This window comes from Myotis lucifugus, unplaced genomic scaffold, assembly GCF_000147115.1.
Source record: "Myotis lucifugus unplaced genomic scaffold, Myoluc2.0 scaffold_4, whole genome shotgun sequence".
Classification (NCBI taxonomy): Eukaryota; Metazoa; Chordata; class Mammalia; order Chiroptera; family Vespertilionidae; genus Myotis; species Myotis lucifugus.
Genome location: NW_005871052.1, coordinates 6,465,892 through 6,491,765, shown reverse-complemented (window position 1 = coordinate 6,491,765; position 25,874 = coordinate 6,465,892). Strand labels below are relative to the sequence as shown.

Below are 25,874 nucleotides of genomic sequence, written 5' to 3'. Positions count from 1 at the left end.
AAAGAGAGCATTCAACAAGAGGATATAACCTTTGTAAACATTTATGCACTTATCATAGGAACACCTAAATATGTAAAAGAAATCTTGATGGACATAAAGGGAGAGGTTGGCAGTAATACAGTCATAGGGATTTCAACACCCCATTGACATCAATGGATATATTTTACAGACAGAAAATCAGCAAGGAAACAGTAGCCTTAAGTTACACACTAGATCAAATAGATTTAATTGATATTTTTAGAGCATTTCACCACAAAGCAGCAAAATAAGTCTCAATAAATTTAAGAAGATTGAAATCATATTAAACATCTTATCTGACCATAATGGTATGAAAATAGAGATCAATACAATAAAAAAACTGAAAACAACCCAGACATGGAGGCTAAACAACATGTTACTAACAATAAATGGGTTAACAATGAGATCATGGAAGAAATCAAAGATACCTTGAAAAAAATGAAATGAGAACACAGCAACCCAAAATCTATGGACACAGTGAAAGCAGTCCCAAGAGGGAAATTCATAGTGTTACAGGCCTATCTCAAGAAACAAGAAAAAATTCAAACAATCTAACTTACCCTTAAAGGAACTAGAAAAAGAACAACAGACAAAGCCAAAAGTGAGTAGAAAAAAAGGATATAATAAAGATCAGAGCAGAAATAAATTAGAGTGTAAAAAAATACGAAAGATCAGTGCAACCAAGAGCTAGTTCTTTGAAAAGATAAACAAGATTGACAATCCTTTAACCAGACTCATCAAGAATAAAAGGGATAGGACCCATATAAATAAAATCAGATATGAAAGAAGAGAAGTATGCCCTAATCGGTTTGGCTCAGTGGATAGAGCGTCGGCCTGCGGACTCAAGGGTCCCAGGTTCAATTCCAGTCAAGGGCATGTACCTCGGTTTCGGGCACATCCCCAGTAGGGGGTGTGCAGGAGGCAGCTGATCGATGTTTCTCTCTCATTGATGTTTCTAACTCTCTAACCCTCTACCTTCCTCTCTGTAAAAAAAAAAAAATCAATAAAATATATTTAAAAAAATAAAAATAAAGGAGACTTGAAGGTTGAGTGACATCGACTGCATATAAAGAGGAGCAAAAAAAAAATATAACCAGGCAAAAAAAAAAAAAAAGAGAAGAGAAGTAACAAATGACATCACAGAAATGCAAATGATTTTAAGAAAATATTTCAAACAACTATATGCCAACAAACTGGATAATCTAGACAAAATGGATAAATTACCAGAAACATACAGTCTTCCAAACCTGAATCAGGAAGCATCAGAGAATCTGAATAGAGAGATGACAGCTAGTGAAATTGAAGCAGGTAAAAAACAACAACAACAAAAACAAACAAACAAACAAACAAAAACACTCAAAAACAAAAGTCCTGGACCAGATGGCTTCACAGGTGAATTTTACCAAACATTCAAAGAATTGACACCTATCCTTTTTTTTTTAAAATATATTTTATTGATTTTTTACAGAGAGGAAGGGAGATAGATAGTTAGAAACATCGATGAGAGAGAAACATCGATCAGCTGCCTCCTGCACACCTCCCACTGGGGATGTGCCCGCAACCCAGGTACATGCCCTTGACTGGAATCGAACCCGGGACCCCTCAGTCTGCAGGCCGACGCTCTATCCACTGAGCCAAACCAGTTTCGGCAACCTATCCTTAAACTATTCCAAAAAATTTAAGAGGAGGAAAGACTCCCAAGTTCATTTTATGATGCCAGCATTATCCTAAATCCAAAACCAAATAAATATACTACAAAGAAAGAAAATTATAGGTCAGGATACCTGATAAATAGATGCAAATGTCCTCAACAAAATAATAGCAAACTGGATCCACCAGTACTTTAAAAAGATCATACACCATGATCAAGTGGGATTTATTCTGGGGATGCATGGTTGGTATAATATCCACAAATCAATAAATGTGATTCACCACATAAACAAAATGAAGGATAAAAACCACATGATTATTTTAATAGCTGCAGAAAAGGCATTTTATAAAATCCAGCACCCACTTATGAAAAACTCAATAAAGTTAAGAAGATTGAAATCACAGAAATAGAGAGAACACACCTGAACATAATAAAGGCTATATATGGAAATGGAACATACCTGAACATAATAAAGGCTGTATATGACAAACCCACAACCAACATCTTAATTAATAGCAAAAAACTGTTTCCCTTAAGACCTGGAACAAGAAAGGAATGTCAGCTTTCACCACTCTTATTCAACATATTACTGGAAGTACTAGCCATAACTATCAGACAAGAAAAAGAAATAAAAGGCATCCAAATTTGAAAGGAAGAGGTAAAATTGTTGTTATTTGCAGATGACATGATATAGTGAACCCAAAAGATTCCATCAAAACACTACTAGAACTGATAAATGAATTCAGTAAAGTAGCAGGATACAAAATAAGTACTCCAAAATCAGTTGCATTTTCATACATCAATAATGAACTCTCAGAATTGGAAACTAGTAAAACAATCCCATTCACAATTACATCAAAAAAGAATCAAATACTTAGGAATAATTTTAACCAAGGATGTAAAAGACCTGTATTCATAAAATTATGACACTGAAGAAAGAAATTGAAGTTACAAATAAATGGAAACATAATACCGTGTTTATGGATAGGAAGTGTATGAAATAAATGGGGTTGGGAAAATTGGACAGATGTGCAAAAAAAAAAAAAAATGAAACTAGACCACCTTCTTAGACCATACACAAGAATAAAATATAAAATGAATTAAAGACTTAAATATTAGACGTGAAGCCATAAAAATCCTAAAAGAAAACATACACAGTACATTCTCAGACATTTCTCGTCGCAACATTTTTTCTGACGTATCTCCTCGTGCAAGGAAAACAAAAGAAACTAATAAACTGGTGCAGCCTCTGTGGAAAACAGTTTGGAGTTTCCGCAAAAAATTAAAAATCAAACTGCCATTTGACCCAGTGATTCCACTTCTAGGAATATATCCCAAGAAGTCAGAAACACTCATCAGAAAGAATATATGCACCCCTATGTTCATAGCAGCATATTTTACAATAGCTAAAATTTGGAAACAGCCCAAGTGCCCATCAACAGATGAATGGATTAAAGAACTATGGTACATCTACACAATGGAATACTATGCAGCTGTGAAAAAGAAAAGAACTCTTACCATTTGCAACAACATGGATGGCCCTAGAGAGCATTATGCTAAGTGAAATAAACCAGTCAGAGAAAAATATAAGTATCACATGATCTCACTCATATGTGGAATCTAATGAACAACATAAACTGAAGAACAAAAATAGACCCAGAGACATGGAAACATCGAACAGACTGTCAAGCCCCAGAGGGAAAGCAGGGGAGGGTGGGGGTAAGAGATCAACCAATGAACTCATATGCATATATGCATAACCCATAGACACAGATAATAGGGTGGTGAAGGCCTGGGGGGGAGGGCAATGGTGTAAAATGGGACATATGTAATACTTTCAACAATAAAGACTTAAAAGAAAAAAAAGCTGTGGTACATTTACACAGTGGAATACTACTCAGTTATAAAAAGGGTCATATAACCTTTTTGTGACAGCATGATTGAACCTGAAGGGTATTATGCTAAGTGAAATAAGCCAGTCAGACAAGTACCATATGATTTCACTTATATGTGGAATCTAATGAATAAAATAAAGTAACAAACATAGTGGAGACAGACTCATAGACACAGAGAATAGAATGAAAGCTGTCAGAGGGGAGGGGTTGGGAAATGGGTGAACAGGTTAGGAATTAGGTAAAGGAAAAAAAAAGAAAGACTCATGGATACAGACAACAGTATGGTGATTGCCAGAGGAAAGGGGGGATGGGGAGAGATAGAAGAGGGTAAAGAGGGGGTACTTGGTGAGACCTGACTTGGGGTGGTAAACACAATATAATATACAGATGATGTATTGTAGAATTGTATACCCTATATAATTTTATTAACCAATGTCACCCCAATAAATTCAATTTAAAAATAAAGAAGGAAGCTGTAGGTGAAAAAAGAAAAATTTGAGAAATTCCTAAATTCACATGTAGTCCAACCTTTCAATATCTTCATAATTTTGGATAAAAAATAATTCTTCTGAGATTATATAGGAATAACAACATTTGCTTCACAGTGTAGAGGTGAGGATTCAATAGAATATGTATAAAATGTTATTTTGAAGTCAATTTTGATCTCATTTCCATATACTATGTACTTTTTTTCATGGAATGTTGTATGGTTTTATCTCCAGGCATTATTCTTTATACTTTTTAATATACTCTATGGTTAAGTTGAATATTATTGTGATAATCAGCATAGAAATAATTAAGTGATTTAAAATATTAAAAAAGAAAATAATAATAAACAAATGGAACTACATCAAACTAAGAAGGTTTTGCATGGCAAAGGAAACTTCCATCAACAAAATGAAAAGACTACTCATTGAATGAGAGAACATATTTGCCAATGATACATCTGATAAGAGGTTAATATCCAAAATTTATAAAGAATTATAAAACTCAAAACCCAAAAAATAAATCCGATTAAAAAGCAATCAAATGACCTGAATAGACACTTCTCCAAAGAGGACATACAGGTGGCCAATAGACAGATGAAAAGATGCTCAACATTACTAATCATCAGAGAAATGAAAATTAAAACCACAATCAGATATCACCTCACACTTGTCAGAATGACTATCATCAATAAATAAACAAGTATTGGTAAGGATGTGGAGAAAAGCAAACCCTTGTGCACTGTTGGTGGGAATGCAGATTGGTGCAGCCACAGTGGAAAGCAGTATGGAGTTACCTCAAAAAATTTGCTTTATTATCCAGCAATCCCACTTCTTGGAATTTATCCGAAGAAACCCAAAACACTGATTCAAAAAATTATATGCACCCTTATGTTCATTGCAGAGTTATTTACAATAGCCAAAGTTTGGAAGCAGCCCAAATGTCCATCTGTAGATGGTACTACTTAGCCATAAAAAGTCGTAAATCTTACCCTTTGCAACAGCATGGCTGGACCTGGAGAATATTAAGTGAAATGAGCCAGTCAGAGAAAGACAAGTACCATATGATTTCACTCATATGTGGAATCTAATGAACAAAATGAACTACCAAGTAAAATAGAGACCAACTCATAGATAGAGCAGGCTGACAGCAGTTGGGGTGTTTTGGAGAGATTGGGAGAGTGCGTAGTGGAACTGAGCAAAACATTTAAAAATATATATATATTTTTTACTAATTTCAGAGATAGAAACATCAATGATAGAGAATCATTGATCAGCTGCTTCCTGCACGTACCCCCGCCCCCCAACTGGGGACCGAGCCCGCAACCCGGACATGTGCCCTTGACCAGAATCAAACCCAGGACCCTTCAGTCTATGGGCCGACGCTCTATCCACTGAGGAAACTGGCTAGGGCAGTGCAAAATATTTTTATTTTTATTTAATTTTTTTGGAAGTTTCTTTCTTTCTTTCTTTCTTTCTTTCTTTCTTTCTTTCTTTCTTTCTTTCTTTCTTTCTTTCTTTCTTTCTTTCTTTTTAAATTAAATCTTTATTGTTCAGATTATTACATTGGTTCCTCTTTTTTCCCACCATAACTCCCCCACCCACTGTCCTCATCCATAGGTGCACGATTATTGTCCATTTTCTTCCCGCACCCCCCCACACCCCTTTCCCCCCCGCCCAAGAATAGTCAGTCCATTCCCTTTCTATGTCCCTGATTCTATTACAATCACCAGTTCATACTGTTCATCAGATTATTTATTCACTTGATTTTTAGATTCACTTGTTGATAGATGTGTATTTGTTGTTCATAATTTGTATCTTTACCCTTTTCTTCTTCTTCCTCTTCTTAAAGGATACCTTTCAGCATTTCATATAATACTGGTTTGGTGGTGATGAACTCCTTTAGCTTTTTCTTATCTGTGAAGCTCTTTATCTGACCTTCACTTCTGAATGATAGCTTTGCTGGATAAAGTAATCTTGGTTGTAGGTTCTTGGTATTCATCACTTTGAATATTTCTTGCCACTCCCTTCTGGCCTGCAAAGTTTCTGTTGAGAAATCAACTGACTTTCGTATGGGTACTCCCTTGTAGGTAACTGATTTTCTTTCTCTTGCTGTTTTTAGGATTCTCTCTTTGTCTTTTGCTCTTGGCATTTTAATTATGATGTGTCTTGGTGTGGTCCTCTTTGGATTCCTTTTGTTTGGGGTTCTCTGCGCTTCCTGGACTTGGAAGTCTATTTCTTTGACCAGGTAGGGGAAGTTTTCTGTCATTATTTCTTCAAATAGGTTTTCAATATCTTGCTCTCTCTCTTCTTCTGCCACCCCTATAATTTGGATGTTGGTACGCTTGAAGCTGTCCCAGAGGCTCCTTACACTATCTTCGTATTTTTGGATTCTTTTTTCATTTTGCTTTTCTGGTTGGGTGTTTTTTGCTTCTTCGAATTTCAAATCTTTGACTTGATTCTTGCGATCCTCTGGTCTGCTGTTGGATCTCTGTATAATATTCTTTATTTCAGTCAGTGTATGCTTAATTTCTAGTTGGTTCTTTATCACAACATCGAGGGTCTCACTAGATTTCTTGAAGATCTCACTACATTTATTGGTGGTCTCACCAGTCTTTTCGAGGGCCTTACTAAATTTATCGGCGGCTTCTAGACAGTTCTTTAAAGACCTTAAAAGTGTGGTTTTGAACTCTATATCCAGCAGTTTGCTTTCCTCCATTTCTGTCATTTGTGTCCTGTTTCTTTGTCTCGGCATTTTTTATGCTTCGCTGTGTCGATAGAGTGCCTTTCTGTGCTAAGTGTCCCAATTACCTGAGGTAGACACTCTTAGTGCACCCCCTTGTGGGCTTTGTGCACAGTCTTGTTGTAATTAAGCCTTGATTGTTGTAGTTATCACTGGGAGGAATTGACCTCCAGGCCAATTGGCTGTGAGAATCAGCTGTGTCTGCAGTGGGAGAACTTCTGTGCTGGAGACACCCCTCTGGGGCAAGACTTGCTTCAATGGGGCTTTGGTGCTCACTGAGTCTGCCCCCTGAGTGTGTCTTTTATGGTTCCACGGAGCTGCAAACTGGATGGTCCCACTCTGACCTCTGGGCTTCCTGGCTCCTGGATCTCTAGGGAGGTGCTAATCTAGCCTCTGCCTGAGGCTATCCAGCAAAAGCCTCCCTGCAGGGCTTGGGTGGGGCAGGTCCCACGGGATCAACAGGGTGTGGCTAGCAGTTATGGCTGCTCTCAGTCTTGCCCTCAGAGGCTCTGCTTCTCAGTGTCCCGGTAATCGCTGCAAGCCCCTCGGAGAGAAAGCTGCCCTCGGGTTCTGACCGATGCCAGACAGTCCCGCTTCTTCGGTATGAGTCTGGGTCCCTAGAGACTCGCCCGGAACTGGAGCTCAGAGCCTGAGACTCCCTCCCGATTGAAAACGACAACCGCGCCCTCAACTGCCAGCCCGCTCCGCATGCACTCCGCACCTTAGTATTTTACTTCCGCACTGCGCCTCCTCTGAGTCTCGGTATGCTTTTCTCTTTCCTTCTAGTTGTAGAATTTCCACTCAGCCAGCCTTCTTGTGGTTCTGGATGATGTCCTTTCCGTCTTTTAGTTGTATTTTTGAAGTGGTTGTTCGAGGCAGCAAACTCCGGTGTTTACCTATGCCGCCATCTTGGTTCTCCCGCAAAATATTTTTAAAAAGAGAAAAGTTTCATGGATATGGACAACAGTGTGGTGATCTTGGAGCAGAAGGTGGATGGGGGGAGGTGGACGAGTGTATAGGGGTGATAAATGGTGATGGAAGGAGACTTTACTTGGGGTGGTGAACCCAGAATACAGTATACAGATGATGTGTTATGGAATTGTGCACCTGAAATCTGTATAATTTTGTTAAGCAGTGTCACCCCAATAAATTCAATAAAAAGGTTAAAAAAATTTTGTCTACCTTATGGGTGCAAATCATACTCATTTTGGTTCTAATTTGCATTTTGTTGACAACCACAGTGATAAAAAATTATCCACATCCTCACCAGCACTTGTCATTGGTTGATTTGTTGATGGTAGCCATTCTGACAGGTGTGAGGTGATACTTCATTTTCGTTTTAATTTGCATCTTTCTGATGATTAGTGACTTTGAGCATTTTTTCATATGTCTCTTGGCCATATGTATGTCCACTTTTGAGAAGTGTCTATTTTTTGCCCATTTTTAAAAATTTTTTAAAAATATTTTTATTGATTTTTTACAGAGAGGAAGGGAGAGGGATAGAAAGCCAGAAACATCAATCAGCTGCCTCCTGCACACCTCCCACTGGGGATGTGCCCGCAACCGAGGTACATGCCCTTGACCAGAATCGAACCTGGGACCCTTCAGTCTGCAGGCCAATGCTCTATCCACCAAGCCAAACCGGTCTTGGCTATTTTTTGCCCATTTTTAATTGGATTGTTTGTCTTCCTTTTGTTAGGTTGTATAAGTACATTATATATTTTGGATAGTAACTCCCTTTTCAGATGTATTATTGGCAAATATGTTCTCCCATATAGTGGGTTCCCACATCAACAAATGACAAATGCTGGCAAGGATGTGGACAAAAGGAAACCCTAGTACACTGCTGGTGGGAATGCAGACTGATGCAGCCATAACGGAGAACAGTATGGAGTTTCCTCAAAAAATTAAATATGGCCCTGTCCAGTTTGGCTCAGTGGATAGATCGTCGGCTTGCGGACTGAAAGGTCCCAGGTTTGATTCCGGTCAAGGGCATGTACCTTGGTTGCGGGCACATCCCCAGTGGGATGTGTGCAGGAGGCAGCTGGTCGGTGCTTCTCTCTCATCGATGTTTCTAACTCTCTATCCTTCTCCCTTCCTCTCTGTAAAAAATCAATAAAATATATTTAAAAAAATTAAATATGGAACTGCCGTTTGACCCAGTGATCCTACTTCTAGGAATGTATCCTAAGTAACCTGAAACACCAACCAGAAAGAATATATGCACCCCTCTGTTCATAGCAGTGCAATTTACAATAGCTAAGAACTGAAAACAGTCCAAATGTCCATCAGTAGATGAGTGGATAAAAAAGATGTGGTACATTTACACCATGGAATATTATGCAACTGTAAAAAAGAAGGATCTCTTACCCTTTGAGACAGCAGAGAAGAATCTGGAGAGTATTATGCTTAGCGAAATAAGCCAGTCAGAGAAAGACAATTATCACATGATCTCACTCATATGTGGAATCTAAAGAACAAAATAAACTGATGAACAAAATAGGTCCAGAGACATAGAAACATGGAACAGATTGTCTCATCTCAGAGGGAAGGCGGGGGTGAATGGGTGGGAAGAGATCAATCAAAGAACTTTTATGCATATATGCATAACCCACAGACACAGACAATAGTGTGGTGAAGGCCTGGGGTGGGGTTCGGGTTCGGGATAGAAGGGGTCCATTGGGAAAAAAAAGGGGACATCTGTAATGATTTCAACAATAAAGATAAATTAAAACAAATTATCCAGGCAGAATTGTATTGAAAAAAACATTAAATTTTACTGTTTAACTTATTGAGAATTCAGAAACCTTTCCTAAATTATGGGAACAATTTTAGGGGGATTTAAAAAATAACATTTCAACTTCTATGATCAGCTTTGTGAAGTGGTTTTGAGCAGTTAGACTTCATTACATGTCATGTTTGTATTCAACTTCTGCAGTTTCTGTTTTCAAACCAGACATGATGATCTAATCATAATACTGTTCTTCCTTTTGGGAAATGTTATTACCGATGGTGATTACCTAATCTGTGTTTAGGGCAGGACTCAAAATACTTTAATAATAACTAGAAGTTATTTCCCCTCAGTGTTGCTGGATGCTCTTGTTCTCAGCGTTGCCTCTACTAATAGCTGCATGGCAGATTTGTTTCTCTGATATTGTGATCTCCCAGAAGCCTACATTTCCCCCTCCCCCCACATCATATAAAATTGTTATGCTCTTACTCTGTTTTCTGAGTTATTTTCCTAAATGCAATGGGCAGTTAAAAAATGTTCCCGACTTTGGACCTGTGTTTGAAACATTTAAAATTCAAAAGATGGACGTAACATATATTACAAAATCAATTAGAGTTGTGTGTGTGTGTGTGTGTGTGTGCGCGCGTGTGTATATATATATATATATAATAGAGTGGTATGAGGGAGATGGAATTCCTCTGATGTTTTATGTGTAAGGTCAAATTTAAGTAGAAGAAAAAAATAGGTGAAGTATGAAGTCAGAAATATATATTATTCATAGATGATTTGACATGCATAAATGTATATAGTGGGAAATGTGGCTATATTAATGTAATTTTCATTCATGCTCAGAAATTCTTTACTTCTTAATATATACTTCCGGGTTGAATTATTCAGTTACTTTAATATATTTTATTGATTTTTTTTTTTTTTTTTTTTTTTACAGAGAGGAAGAGAGAGGGATAGAGAGTTAGAAACATCGATGAGAGAGAAACATTGATCAGTTGCCTCCTGCACACCCCTACTGGGGATGTGCCCACAACTAAGGTACATGCCCTTGACTGGAATTGAACCTGGGACCCTTTAGTCCGAAGGCCGACGCTCTATCCACTGAGCCAAACCGGTTAGGACTATTCAGTTACTTTAAAAGTGCCTTTCTGTTTTATCGTCTCTCAATAATCCTGGGAGATGCTCCAGTACTTTGATCTGCGACATACCCTACAATAAAACTGTATTACAATATTACATTCCTAACTAACCCGGTAAACTAGCCTTCATTTGCTGAGTGTATTGTAGTCTAAAAGTTTGTTACCAATTCTTCTGTTTCAACTTGACATTTTCCCATAAAACAACGTAGTCTGTTTTGATCATGTGTCTACATCAACCCTCAGAAGCCCCATTTGACCCATAAAATATCTGATTGAGCTATATAGTACTAAATCTGAGTGTTCTGTCCTAGAGGAGGAAAGAGGAAGGGAGTTTCCTTTCTTAGTCACAGGACTAACTGTAGGCCCAGTTTTCATAGGATTTGTTTAGACATTATTCCACTTCCCTTTTCATACCCATCACTGCTTGCCAGTGACCCTCTATCTAGATCCTAAAGCCTCATGCTTGCCTTAAGTACCCTACCATGGACTCACCACCTGGGCCTGTGAGTTCCCTTCATCCCCACTATCCTTTCATCACAGTTACCTGCCTTTCCTGTCCCATCTGGACCTCTGTTTTTGTATTAACTGATCTTATATAGGTTTTAGGAGGTTTAATTCCAGCTATCAGCCCCTTAAACTATCAAAGAGGAATTTGTATTTTAAAAAGAGGATACAATGTCTGTTAAGACAACTGACCTGGATTTTGAAAAAAATCACTTCATAAGGGAGAAGAGATATGGGGGAGGGACTGTTCTAGGTTAAATGTACAAAAAAGACACAGCCAAATGGTGCGTGTGAACCCTGTCCGAATCTTGAGCTGTGGAAAAAAAAAAGCTGTAAAAGATGTTGTTGGGACATTTGAGGTAATGTAAATAAAGAATGTGTATTAGATAAAGTACAATCATTAATTTTCTTAGCCATGACAGTAGTATTGTGGTTATGCAGGAGTCCTTATTCTTTGGAAATGCATTATGATTTCTAAAACTTACACTCAAATGGTCTAGAAAAAAAGAGAACATGTATCAAAAATGTTAACAATTGTTGAATTCATGCAGAAGATATACAGATAGATGTTCATTGTACTATTTCATCTTATATGTGTGGTTGAAATTTTTCATAATAAAAATTTGGAAAAAAAGGGAATGTATGCATTAATAGAATCTAAAATTATTAAATTTTGCTCAATGGAAAATTCAGGCAGTATGAAGAATTTGTTTATGAGCTGGAGTAGCTAGTTCTAGCTCCTCTAAACTAATTCAGTTCTATTGCTTCTTCCCTTAGTCCACTTATCATTCATTCAAAGATTCAGATTTTGTCCTATTGGTAACTACTGCTCTGGCTAGAGGAAGAAAGGTAGACTTTCTCAGGGCAGTGACAGCTTATTTTTACATATAGATTGCTTGTAAATCATATATTACCAGAGTGTGAAAATCTTATGTGGTGTGGTTCATTAGGGATCATGTTTTTTTTTTAAAAAAAATCTTTATTGTTGAGAGTATTACAGATGTCTTCCCCAATTGCTTCCCTCCACCCGGTTCCTGCTCTGCCCCAGGCCTATACCACCTTATTGTCTGTGTCCATAGGTAATGCATATCCTATATAATAAAGAGCTAATATACAAATGGTCATCATGTCCTCATGCTGTAACCGCTCAGACACTCAACACTGGGGAGGGAGGAATGGGGACCAGCCAGGCACAAATGAACTCACGAGAGAGGAATGGGGACCAGCAAGGCACAAATGAGCTTGCGAGAGAGGAATGGGGACTAGCCAGGCTGCGGCCCGGGAGAGGGACAAGCCGCCCACCCCACAGTCCTGGGTGCCAGCGGCTGCACCTGCGCCTGTGGCCCGACCCGGGAGAGGAACAAGCCGCACGCCCCGTGGTCCCAGGCTCCAGTGGCTGGGGTTGCGGCTCGGGAGAGAGATAAGCCACCTGCCCCATGGTCCCAGATGCCAGCGGCTGCGTCTGCATCTGCGGCCTGGGAGAGGGACAAACTGCCTGCCCCACGGTCCCGGGCGCCTGTGGCTGCGGCCTGGGCGAAGCCACCGGCCCATGGTCCCCTGCAGCTGTGGCTGGCCTGGGTGAAGGTGGTCCGGGTCCTGGGTGCTTGCGGCCTGCCGGAGGAGGGAATCCTGGGTCCTGGGTGTGGGTTGAGGCAGAGGCGGTTAGGGGCCAGCAAGGGAGCAGTTAGGGGCGATCAGGCCGGTAGGGGAGCAGTTAGGGGTGATCAGGCAGGCAGGCAGAGGTGCTTAGGGGCAATCAGGCAGGCAGAGATGGTTAGGGGCACTTAGGCAGGCAGGCAGAGGGGTTAGGGGCGATCAGGCAGGCAGGCAGGTGAGCGGTTAGAAGCCAGCAGTCACGGATTGCGATAGGCAGTTGGACATCCCCCAAGGGGTCCCGGATTGGAGAGGGTGCAGGCCGGGCTGAGAGATCCCCCCTCATGCATGATTTTCGTGCACCAGGCCTCTAGTATGCATATAAGTTCTTTGGTTAATCTCTTCCTACCAACCCCCTTCCCTCTGAGATTCGTCAGTCTCTTCCATGTTTCCATGCCTCTGGTTCTATTTTATTCATCAGTTTATTTTGTTCATTGATTCCTTGTTTATTTTGGTTTTTAGATTCAATTGTTGATAAATATGTATTTATTGCCATTTAATTGTTCATACTTTTATGTTGTTGTCGTCGTCGTCATCGTCCTCCTCCTCCTCCTCCTTCTTCTCCTCCTCCTCAAGAATACCCTTCAACATTTCATGTAATACTGGTTTGGTGGTGATGAGCTCCTTTAGCTTTTTCTTGTCTGTGAAGCTCTTTAGTGGACCTTCAATTCTAAATGATAGCTTGGCTGGATAGAGTAATCTTGGTTGTAGGTCCTTTCTATTCATCACCTTGAATATTTCTTGCCACTCTCTTCTGGCCTGCAAAGTTTCTGTTGAGAAATCAGCTGACAGTTGTATGGGTTCTCCCTTTTATGCAACTGTTTTTCTCTTGGTGCTTTTAAGATCCTCTCTTTGTCTTTAACCCTTCGCATTTTAATTATGATGTCTTTTGGTGTGGGCCTCTTTGGGTTCATCTTGTTTGGGACACTCTGCATTTCCTGAACTTGTAGTCTATTTCTTTCACCAGGTAGAGGAAGTTTTCTGTCATTATTTCTTCAAATAGGTTTTTAATATCTTGCTCTCTCTCTTCTCCTTCTGGCATTCCTATAATGTGAATGTTGGCACACTTGCAGTTGTCCCAGAGGCTCATTACACTATCTTCATATTTTTGGATTCTTTTTTTCTTTTTGATCTTCTGATTGGGTGTTTTTTGCTCCCTCATGTTGCAATTCATTTATTTGATTCTTGGAATCCTCTACTGTACTGTTGAATCCCTGCAAATGATTCTTTATTTCAGTTGGTATATGTTTAATTTCTGACTGGTCCTTTTTCATGCTCTTGAAATTCATACTAAGAGCCTTGAAATTCTCACTAAGTTCCTTGAAACTCTCGTTAAGATCCTTGAACATCCTTATAACTTTTGTTTGGAACTCTGTATCTAGTAGTTTGTTTGCTTCCATTTCATTTAGTTCTTTTTCTGGGATTTTCTAATGTTCTTTCATTTGTGACATGTTTCTTTGTCTCCGTATTTTGGCTATTTCCCTGTGTCTGTTTTTATGTATTAGGTAGAGCTGCTATGTCTCCTGGAATTGGTAGAGTGGCCTTGTGTAGTAGGTGTCCTGTAGTGTCCAGTGGCTCAGTCTCCCCAGTCACCTTAGCTGGGCACCCCTGTGTGGGCTATGTGTACAGTCTTGTTGTAGTTGAGACTTGATTGCTGTTGGTGTCACTGGGAGGAAATGACCTCCAAGCCAATTGGCTGTGAGGACCAGCTGCAACAGCAGTGGGAGAGCTATTGTGCAGAAAACACCCATATGGAGCAGGACTTACTTCAGTGGGGATTTCATGCTCAATGAGTCTGACCCTGGAGTGGGTCACTTGTGGACGTGTAGAGTTGTAATCTGGTGTGGTCTGAAGCTGTCCACTGGGTGCACTGGCTCTGGTGCCTCCTGGGACGTGCAAAGTCAGCCACTGCTTGGGCCACCCATCAGGAGCTATAAAGTGATCTGCAGATGGCTGCTACTTGTGTTACCTTGTAAGTGCCCAGGCGAGGCCAAGCTGTGAAGCAAGGCCAGTTGCTGCTAGTGCTGGGTCTTGGGCCTCTTATTGATAGGTATGGGGCATGCTGATGCCAGCAGCTGCTTGTTTGAGTGATTTTAGGAAAGTTTGAAGCCTGAGTCAGGACAGGTCATTCATATGGAAAAGCCATTGCAAACATTTTGGGTGGGGCTATAAAGCAGGTGGGATAGGATATCAGGGAAACACTAGGGTAGAGCAAACATTGTGAGCCAGGCTGATGGAAACTCAGATATGGCTGACCCCTGTGAGCACCCCTGTCTGTGAGAAATCTGCCTTTGAGTTCTTGCTCCAATGCCTGACAATCCAGTTCCTGCTCATGACCCTGGATCCCCCAAAGCTGCTGCCCCAGTGCTGCAGCTCAGAGGGAATGATTCCGTGTAATTTCATGCTATGGCCCTTTTAGAGGAACTTCTGGGTCTCTAGAAGCCTCTGTGTCACTCAGCCACAATCCCCGCTGGTTTTTATAGTCTGAAGTTACAGGGACTTCTCTTCCCCGTTCTGGAACCCTGGGCTGGGGGACTTGTATGGGGCTGGGACTCCTTGCTCCTCATGAGAGGCCTCCGCAGTCAAGATATCCCTCCCAATTAAAACACAGACACACATGGGTGTTGGACCAGCTCGTTCTTTGCTGCTGCCCCTCCTACCAATCTCGGTGTGCTTTCTTCTTTTACTTCTCTAGTTGTAGGACTTCCATTCATCCAGATTTCAGATGGTTCTGCATGATGGTTGTTCTGTATTTTAGTTACAATTTTGATGTGGTTGTGGGAGGCAGCAAGTATAGGCATTTACCCATGCTGCCTTCTTTGTTCTCTCAGGATCATGATTTTTTTTACCTTGAATAAAGGCTGCTTGAAGTAATTAAAAACAAAAATTAGATGAATTTATTCTTTTATATTGAATAGATATTTTAAGTCTCTTGATGTAAGAATAGGTAATAATTTAATACTAACTTAAGAAGAAGAACCAGTGGACATAACTTATTATCTAGTGCATTTGGAATAGCTTTAGCTATAACTTTAAAAGTAAATAACATAAATAGACTAATAATTATGAATCTATTGCAGATTAGGTCACATTATACATTACAATTGTTCCACAATTAGTGCTAGTTGAAATTAAGTCTGAACATGGTGGGCCGCAGGATGAATTTTTTTTCATCTTTTCTAAGATTTTTTACACGTTTTATAAATGAATAGGTATGGAAAACAGCATGGAGGTTTCTCAAAAATTAAAAATAGAACTACCATATGATCCAGCAATTCCACTACTGGGTATTTATCCAAAGGAAATTAAATCACTATCTCTAAGATATCTCTACTCCATATTCATTGTAATATTATTTACAATAGCCAAGACATGGAAACAACCTAAGTGTTTGTTGAGGGATGAATGGCCAAAAAAGAAGGAAATCCGGTCACTTGCAACAACATGGATGGGTGCAAATCATACTCATTTTGGTTCTAATTTGCATTTTGTTGACAACCACAGTGATAAAAAATTATCCACATCCTCACCAGCACTTGTCATTGGTTGATTTGTTGATGGCAGCCATTCTGACAGGTGTGAGGTGATACCTCATTGTCGTTTTAATTTGCATCTCTCTGATGATTAGTGACTTTGAGCATTTTTTCATATGTGTCTTGGCCATCTGTATGTCCACTTTTGAGAAGTGTCTATTTTTGCCCATTATTTTTTAATTTTTTAAAAATATTTTTATTGATTTTTTACTACTGGGTATTTATCCAAAGGAAATTAAATCACTATCTCTAAGATATCTCTACTCCATATTCATTGTAATATTATTTACAATAGCCAAGACATGGAAACAACCTAAGTGTTTGTTGAGGGATGAATGGCCAAAAAAGAAGGAAATCCGGCCACTTACAACAACATGGATGGATCTTAAGGTCATTATGTTAAGTGAAGTAAGCAGAGAAAGACTAATATTATATGAGCTCACTTATATGTGGAATCTAAAAAATCACAAACTCATAGATACAGGGAACAGGTTAGTTCATTGCCAGAGGGAGGGGGTTGGGGTGAGCAAGATGGGTGAAGGTGGTCAAAAGGTACAAACTTTTAGTTATGAGATAAATAAGTCAGGGGATGTAATGTACAGCATGGTGACTATAGTTTGAAATCTAGCAATTTGAAAATTGCTAAGAGAGTAGATCTTAGAATTTTTCATCACAAGAAAAAACTTGTAACTATGTATGGTGGTGGATGTTAACTAAACTTATGGTGATAATAATTTTGTAATATATACACATATCAAATCATTGTGTTGTACACCTAAAACTAATACAGTGTTATATGTCAATTATATTTTAATTTAAAACATGAATAGTTGTAATAAAAAATAGAATGGATTTCATCAAAATTAAAAACCTTTGGGCATCAAAAAATTCTACCAACAGAGTAGAAAGATAACACATAGAATAGGAGAAAATATTTGGAAATCATATCTGATAAGAGATTAATATGCAGAACTTATAGAGAAATCATGCAACTCAACAACCCCCCCCCAAAAAATTCCTATTAAAAATGGGTAAAGGGCTTGCATAGACATTTCTCCTACCATTACCCTTAAATTTCTAACATGTATTCTTAACAAAACCAGGGGTTATCTCTTTCTCTACATACATTCTAAACAAGACCAAGGACCTTAGAATGCTCAATTACAAACTCCCATCCATATTATTGTTTTTTAATATTTCAGGTCTACTGTTTTGTGTGTACATATGTGTGTGTGTGTTTGTGACTGTGTCTGAATAATAATACATTTTCATGCTGTAAAATTCAAAAGATAGACTAGATCTTAATTGTTCTCACCACAAACAAATGATAAGTGATAAGATAGAGGTGTTAGTAATGGTGGAAGTCTTATCGCAATATAAAAAATTAGAGGCCCGGTTCATGGATTTGTGCACCGGTGGATCCCTTGGCCTGGCCTACGGGGATCAGGCCGAAACTGGCAGTCCGACATCCCCGAGAGGTCCCGGAGTGCGAGAGGGCACTCTGCAAAGTTGCTGTTGCCCAGCAGCTCCTGCATTGAGCGTCTGACCCCTGGTGGTCAGTGCACGTCATAGCTATCAGCTGGTCAGTTGGTCGGCCAGTCACTTAGGCTTTTACATATATAGACTAGAGTTCCGGTGCACGAAAATTCGTGCACTCGGGGCGGGGGGTGGTCTCTCAGCCCAGCCTGCACGCTCTCACAATCCAGGTCCCCTCGGGTAGGGTCCAGTCCCATTGTAGCATGGCTCTGGTTCCCTGGGCCTGCGGGCCGGGGGAGAGGTATCAAGATTCCCAGATCGCAGCATAGCTCTGGTTCCCCAGAGCCTGCAGGCAGGGGGAGGGACCCAGAGGCCAGTCCGATGGCAGCATGGCTCTATTCCCACAGCTCCCTCCTGCTGCCGTACCATGGGCGGCTGGGGCCCGCAGCTCCCTCCCGCCACCGCGCTGCTGGTGGCCGGGACCCAGGACTGACTCCCGCCGTGGGCCACTGGGACCCAGGACCGACTCCCAGTGTGGGACGCCAGGACCCAGGACTGACTTCCGCCACGCCAGCCGGGACCCTAGCCTGGTGTTCGGTCATCCGTCCAAACATTTTGATCGTGATGGATCCTGGCTCTTTATATATTAGGATGTGTCAAGCCAACACATTGTACACCTTAAACTACACAATGTTATAAGTCAGTTACATCTCAATTTTTACAAAAGGTATAAAAATCCTGGCTGGTGTGGCTCTGTGGTTGAGCGTCGACCTGTGAACCAGGAGGTCATGGTTTAATTCCTGATCAGGGCACATGCCGGGCTTGCAGGCTCGGTCCCCAGTAGGAGGCCTGTGGTAGGCAGTTGATCAATGTTCTCTCTCTTCTTTGATGTTTTTCTCTCTCTCCCTTCCTCTGAAATCAAAAAAATATTTTTTAAAATAGGTATGAAAAGTTATATTGTGAAAATTCTTTTTCTCATGCATATCCCCTAACTACCCAGTTCTCCTCACCAAAGGAGACCACTGTTTTCATGGGATATATTAGGTTAATCTATATGGAATTGCCATTATTCGACAACTTTGATATGTAACAATGGCAATTTTATGCAGTTCAAACTAATATCAGTGAAAAAACCAGATTCCTATTTTTATGGAATTTTCATTCCAGTGGAAGTTGTATTAGTTAATTATTTTAGTGTAATAAATTACCCCAAAATGTACTGGTTGAAAACAAGTATTTATTATCTCAGAGTTTCTGTGTGTCATGAAATTGGGAGTGGTTTAGCTGTGTGATTCTGGCTCAAGGTCTCTGATGAGGTTGTAGTCAATATGTTGGCTGGAGCCGCAGGCATCTAAAGGCTTAACTGAGTCTGAAGAACCAACTTCCGTCCGGCTGGTGTGGCTCAGTGGATTGAGCATTGTCTTATGCACCAAGAGGTTACTGGTTCAATTCTGGTTCGATTCCTGGTCGGGGCACATGCCCTGGTTGTGGGCACCATTAGGAGGCATGCAGGAGGCAGCCGATTGATCTATCGATGTGCTCTCTCTTATCGATGTTTCAATCTCTGTCTCCCTTTCCCTTCCTCTCTAAAAAAAAAAAAAAAATCAACAAAAACATATTTTATAAAACGAATCAGCTTCCAAGACAGTTCACTTACCTTGCTGTTGTCAGGAAGCCTCAATATCTCCACACATGAACCTTTTCTTTTTTTTTTTAAAATATATATTTTATTGATTTTTTACAGAGAAGAAGGGAGAGGGATAGAGAGCCAGAAACATCGATGGGAGAGATCGATCAGCTGCCTCCTACACGCCCCCCACTGGGGATGTGCCCGCAACCAAGGCACATGCCCCCGACCGGAATCGAACCTGGGACCCCCCAGTCCGCAGGCCGACGCTCTATCCACTGAGCCAAACCGGTTCGGCAAACCTTTTCATAAGATTGCTTGAGTATCCTCATGACATGGCAGGTGACTTTCCCCAGAATAAATGATTCGAGACAAGACCAGGAGGAAGCCACAATGACTTTTCTCATCCTCTTGCAGTGCCTTTTATGACCTAGTCTTAGAAGTCACACCTTGTTGCTTTCACCATATTCTATTTCAGTGGTTCTCAACCTTCCTAATGCCGGGACCCTTTAATACAGTTCCTCATGTTGTGGTGACCCCCAATTTCATTGTTACAAATTGAACATAATTAAAGCATAGTGATTAATCACAAAAACAATATGTAATTATATATGTGTTTTCCGATGGTCTTAGGCGACCCCTGTGAAAGGGTCGTTCGACCCCCAGGTTGAGAACCGCTGTTCTGTTTGTTGGAAGCAAGTCACTGAGCCCAGGACACACTCAAGGGAAAAGGAGTTAAATTCCACCTCTTGAAGCAGGGAGTAAACAAAGAATTTGTGAATATGCTTTAAAACCATCGCAGGAAGACAGATAAAAAGCAGTAAACATAATAAGTAAATTATAGACTACATTAGAAGATGATAAGTTCTGTGAAAAAAGAAAAATAGAGCAGAGGTAAAGGGAATCAGAGTGTGTGTTTATTGAAAGATGTAGGTTGCAATTGTAAACAGGTTGGTCAGTGTAAGACTCATTAAGAAGGTTAGATTTGAGTAAAGACTTGAGAGAGATAAGGAAGTTAGCAAAGCAGATATCTGGAAGGAGAAAGTCCCAAACTAAGGGAATAGTGAAAGCAAAAGCCCTGGAATGGGACTAACATGAGGTGAGAGAAAAGAATACTGTCTATATTTTATTAGTACTACTAGTGGCCCGGTGCAAGGGTTTGTGCACATTGAAAGGAAATTAATTAGAAGAAATATTTTAATATTACTATTCGCCCTTTCTCTGTAATAGAAGTATCAACCAAATTCACAATCGACAGTGACAGATCTAAACACACGCGTGCGATTGGTGCCAGTGAGAGCTTTATATGTATCGTGCATGCATGAGTCAACATTTATTTTTAAATTGCCAGTGTGCATCATATGTACTGGCCGGTCGGTCGGTCGGTTGGATGGTCAAATGGACATGTGGTCGGTCACTTAGCTTTTTATAAATATAGATATTTTCAATTGAGGAGGTGGGGGAAAGTGAGGAAGTATTATTTCCATGGCTGAAATGAATGAATTCATTGTTTCTAATAGGAATGTAAAGAAGAAATCAAAATGGATCCAAGTATGGGTGTGAATTCTGTCACCATCTCTGTTGAGGGGATGACGTGCAGTTCCTGTGTTTGGACCATTGAACAGCAGATTGGAAAACTGAATGGTGTACATCACGTTAAAGTAAGTTACTCTTTGGGAATTAGTGAAGTCAGAGATTTCAGAATGGGTTTGGCTTTTCAGTGAAGTAAAGAGTTTATACTTTTTTTGCCATTTCGGGTTTGTGTTGTTTTTTCCCCCCAAGGATTTATACTTCTTTTTTTTTTATTGCTTAAAGTATTACAAAGGATTTATACTTCTTGTCTCTACAACATTCTTGTCTATGATTCAGACTTCTCATAAGATCTTGAGCAAATTGACTTCAGTTTCCCTTGTTTTTATTACAAATAAATTGGCTAATTGGCATATAGTCATTCTTTATGAAGTTTGATATAAAATTTCCTTACTTCAAGAGTCATGTGAAGTGTGATGGCAATATGTGGGTAATTCTTTTCCATGTCTGAAACTGTAGGTGATTTTTTTTCACATCTGAGTTTCATATTCATTTTGGCCAAAGAGGGCAAAGTAAGCTTTGGATCCATTTTTACTATATGTACGGTGGGAAAGCAGTATTTCTCTCATTTGTTGTCTACACTACACACTCTGGTCAGCTAAGACTGTGTTGATGGTTGTGGCTAAATATTTTTAAATTTACATAGTATAATAAACCTTCTGCTAAGTTTTCTGCCCTGAAGGCATCCATAGGCAGACTTAGGTATGAATTTTCCACTTTCTCATGCTCCAAAAGTAGGACTTTCTTTTGTATTCATTATCTACCTTTACATAACTCCAGTCTTGGAGGCTCTTCAACCCCTCCACAAGTATGCTGCTTTCTTTAATTTGCTTTGGGGAGAAAGCCAAGTTAGAAGAGCTGAGAAGTGACAATACTGCATGTTTTGTTAAATTAGTTTATCTTTAAAATATTCAAATTTATAAAAACATTTTGTAATTTTTTCATTAATTTGTAACTATCCAAAAATTAGATGGATATTTTTCAGGATATTGTGTTGATATGAAAAGAGGATGGCAAAAGTAACTCTACAACCTTTAGTCCCAAAGCTTTAAAAACAAGTCATTTCATTTCAGTGAGTAATAAGTATGATACCTGCACTTGATTTTATCCTCAAATGAAATCAATTAAATCTCCTCCACGTGATTTAAGGTGGCCAATGCTGGGGGCAGGAATAGAAGCTAAGTCTTACTAATTGTTGGTGCTAATTGCAGTAAAGCTAATTGCATCAAAAAAATAGTTCGCAAAATTTTTCTCCAAGGGACTTACGTACTTATTTTTTGTCTGGCAAACTATTTTAGATTAATGTTCGTTTTTCCAACATATCCATGTATAAATGAAGGACTAAATTCTACTCTTAACATTTGCAAGTCCATTCCTCTCTAGATTCCCCCCAAAATCCTATTGCACCCCACTCATATGTAAGGCTGCTGTTTCCACTGCATCTTTCTAGAATTTACTTCTGTTTAATAAAGCTTGTTTAAGGCCAGAAAAATGCATTTGAATTGGATTAAGTGTAAAGGAAAAGTAGCAGTGACGTAATGTTAAAGCACTTTGTGTTATCAACAGTGGATCCCAGTGACAGATATTATGGCTGTACTTTCCAGGGCATGTTCACAATTTGATTGCTAAGAACAAAAGGAAACACACTTTCTCTGCCTTTTCCAGCTCTCCTCTCCTCCTTTAGTCAAAAGCCCATATGGTATAGAGTATAATTTTGACCTTTCTTCTTTTTTCCTTTCTTTAAAACATATTTTGCTGGATGGGGGAGGATGAAAAGGATAAAGGAGGCTAAATACAAGGGGACAAAAGGAGACTAGACTTTGGTAGTGAGCACAAAATAGAGTATACGGATGTTGCATTATAAAGTTGCAACTTGAAATTTATATAATGTTATTAACCACTGTTATCCAATATATTTAATAAAAAATATTTCACTAACTGTTAAGTCTTCTAGGCCCAGAGACAGATTTATTGTGAAGTTAATGAAGCTTAAGTTTCAGTGAGTGACCTCTTCTGAGACCCTGGATGGGGTCTTAGCAATGTGTTCACATGGTTACATGTTTTTGCAGAAGTAAAATATTTTAACCACAATCCTTTAAGCCTATTGTTTATTGTCACTTTGACTCCCCCTCTGTTAGACTTCCCTCTGTGTTGGGTGGCATTGGATGTGCCATGGACATTTTGAAGATCTAAGGGGAGGGTCAGTGGGGATGTTTAGTTTGGTGTTAGAATATTTGACTATATGTGGTTCTTAATCACTTGTCGGTATAGTTACATTTTTGCTAGAAATTCCGGTGTAGCAATGGCTTTTAGTAATGCTCCTATCACCCACTGACTCACCCAGTATTTTGGCATAAAGATGTAGGGCCCTGTGTAAAAGTGGTAAATAACCTGTTATCAATTCAAAGAGTATTTAAAACTAATCACTGCGCAAGAAAACTTTTGTGAAATGCCCTGAAATATCTTAAAGCTGATAATTTTGAAACTGATAATTTTCCTGAATTTGACAACAGCTCAAAATTTATCAATATCTATTTGTGACATTGAAAGAAAATTTTCTAAACCCCCATTAATAAAAAAAAATATTTTGACCTGCAGAAAAGACAATTATCTCTGTTCTCTATGTTGATAAATATTTTTACAAAATCATTGTCAAATGAAGCAGCAGATTATACAGCCAAAAATATAGGAAAATAAAATATTATAGAGGTAGGTGTATCAGGCATTATTAGTAAACATGTTATTTTATGGACTTTATGGTATTTGCTAGCTTTTAAAAATTTATAAATTTTAATTTTGTTACTTATTCAGGATATTTTTACTTCTGTACAGAATTTTGTTTTTTAGTCTCATTAATTTTCTTAAAGACAGTTCCCCAAAATGTTTAAGCTTCAGAGGCCACAAAAGGTGTATTCACCTTTTTCTAGGAATCATAGAAAATTGTCCACACCCAGACATAATTTATCGTCAGAATTTACTTCAAAATGTTAATATATAAATACTAGTGGCCTGGTGCATGAAATTCATGCACATTAAAAGGGAATTAATTAGAGGAAATATTTTAATATTGCTATTCGCCCTTTCTCTATAATAGAAGTATCAGAGATGAAAGAAAATTAGTAAAATGTATATGAAAATCTCCCTCCTGTCAGAGTCTGGGGTGCGCTGCGGGACCCAGAGTCAAGTCCCCACCCACCCGTGCACGCCTTGAAATCACACGAGACCCAGACCCACCAGCCCCAACCCTGTCAAGCCCTGCTGGGTGGAGGGCACAGCCTCAAGTCCCCCAGCCTAGTGCCAGGTGGGGGCGTGGCCTCAGGTCCCTAGGTACAGCCTCAGGTCCCCCAGCCCGGCACTGGGGCCAGGGGCATGGCCTCAAGTCCCCTGGCTCGGCCTTGGGTCCCCAGGCCCCGGTGCTGGGGCGGGGGGTGCGGCCTCAGGTCCCCTGGCCCCGGCGTGAGGGTGCAAGGGTGTGACAACCATTTGCATATTAGCTTTTTATTATATAGGCTGGCTCACTTTTTAACGAATGTCAAGGTTTAAAATTTCTAGATAATAGTTTCTAAGATTGCATTTACTAAGGCTAATGTGCAGTCAATTTAGAAACACGATTTGGAGAGGACCTTATTTCAACTAATTCAAGAAGTTCTGGTAGTATTTGGAATAAAACTCTGATATGAAGTAACGTAATTGTTTTGTTAAATCGAGTGGGGTTGTTTTATTGAAAAATTTTTCCAGTGGAACAGATTAGAGCTTTAAAAGAATTCAAGGATAGTGAATGGTCAAGAAGTCTCTAATATTCAATAAGTAAAATGGATGATTTTTTTCTCTTTGCAGCTTCAGCATTTAAATACATTTTGGGAATTTTCTCTTAAATTGTAAAGTTTGTAAATGACTCTAATACTCTTGTTTGTCCTGCCAGTATCAAAACTAGACTTTAAAGGGATTAGCCTGAAGTTTAATTTAATCACCCTAGTGGTCTGTTCAGGGGGAAAATGAAATGGGCAGATAATGTGAAGGTCTTTCTCTGGGATTGGTTGGCCTTTCTGAAAGTGAAATGTAAAAACAAATTTAATTAGCTATAAGTACTGAATGACTCCAAAGGTTAATGCCTTATTAGCAAATTACTTTGTCCTTGAATCTTAAACTGCCAACTCTTTGAGTACTTTTTGCCTTTATGCAGATAAAGGCTGCCATCTGTTCTGCTAATATAGACTATCCTTTTATTTATTTTTTAGAATTGAATTTATTGGGGTGACATTGGTTCACAAAACCACAGGTTTCAACTGTGCAACTCAATAAAACATCATCTGGACACTGTATCATGTGCTCATCGCCCCAAGCAAAGTCTCTTTCCGTTCCCATTCTCCCTCTCCCCCCACCTTTGCCTACCACCATCTAGTCCCCACATCCTTTCCCTCTGGCTATCACCACACTGTGTTGTCTGTGTAATATCGACTATCCTTTTTAAAAAAATGACAACCTAGATGCTAGCAGTAATTAAATTCATCCTGTGGATGAATACATTTCTTGTTTCCCTTAAAAGTAACTTTTAAAAATATGTTTTCATTGACTTTAGAGAGAGAAAGAGAGAGGGAGAGATAGAAACATCATCAATCGGCTGCCTCCTGCACGCCTCCTACTGGGAATTGAGCCTGCAACCCAGGCATGTGCCCTGACCGGGAATCGAACTGGTGACCTCTTGGTACATGGGATGACACATAACCAATTGAGCCACACTAGCTGGGCGAAAATAACTATTTTTTAATTCTTGAAAAAGTAACATATGTACAGAGTAAAAACACTCTCCCAAAGGAAAC

At 39.5% G+C, this 25,874-nt stretch overlaps 1 protein-coding gene across 1 annotated transcript in view; it reads left to right on the top strand.

Moving 5' to 3' along the window:
• The window catches only part of ATP7A (ATPase copper transporting alpha), a 180,448-nt gene that overhangs the window by 72,134 nt on the left and 82,440 nt on the right, over positions 1–25,874 (top strand). Inside the window, exon 2 of the mRNA XM_006082828.3 lies at positions 20,985–21,125. Within this exon, the coding sequence (XP_006082890.1) occupies positions 21,006–21,125 (120 nt within the window). The 5' untranslated portion in view covers positions 20,985–21,005. The remainder of the gene's footprint in view (positions 1–20,984; positions 21,126–25,874) is intronic.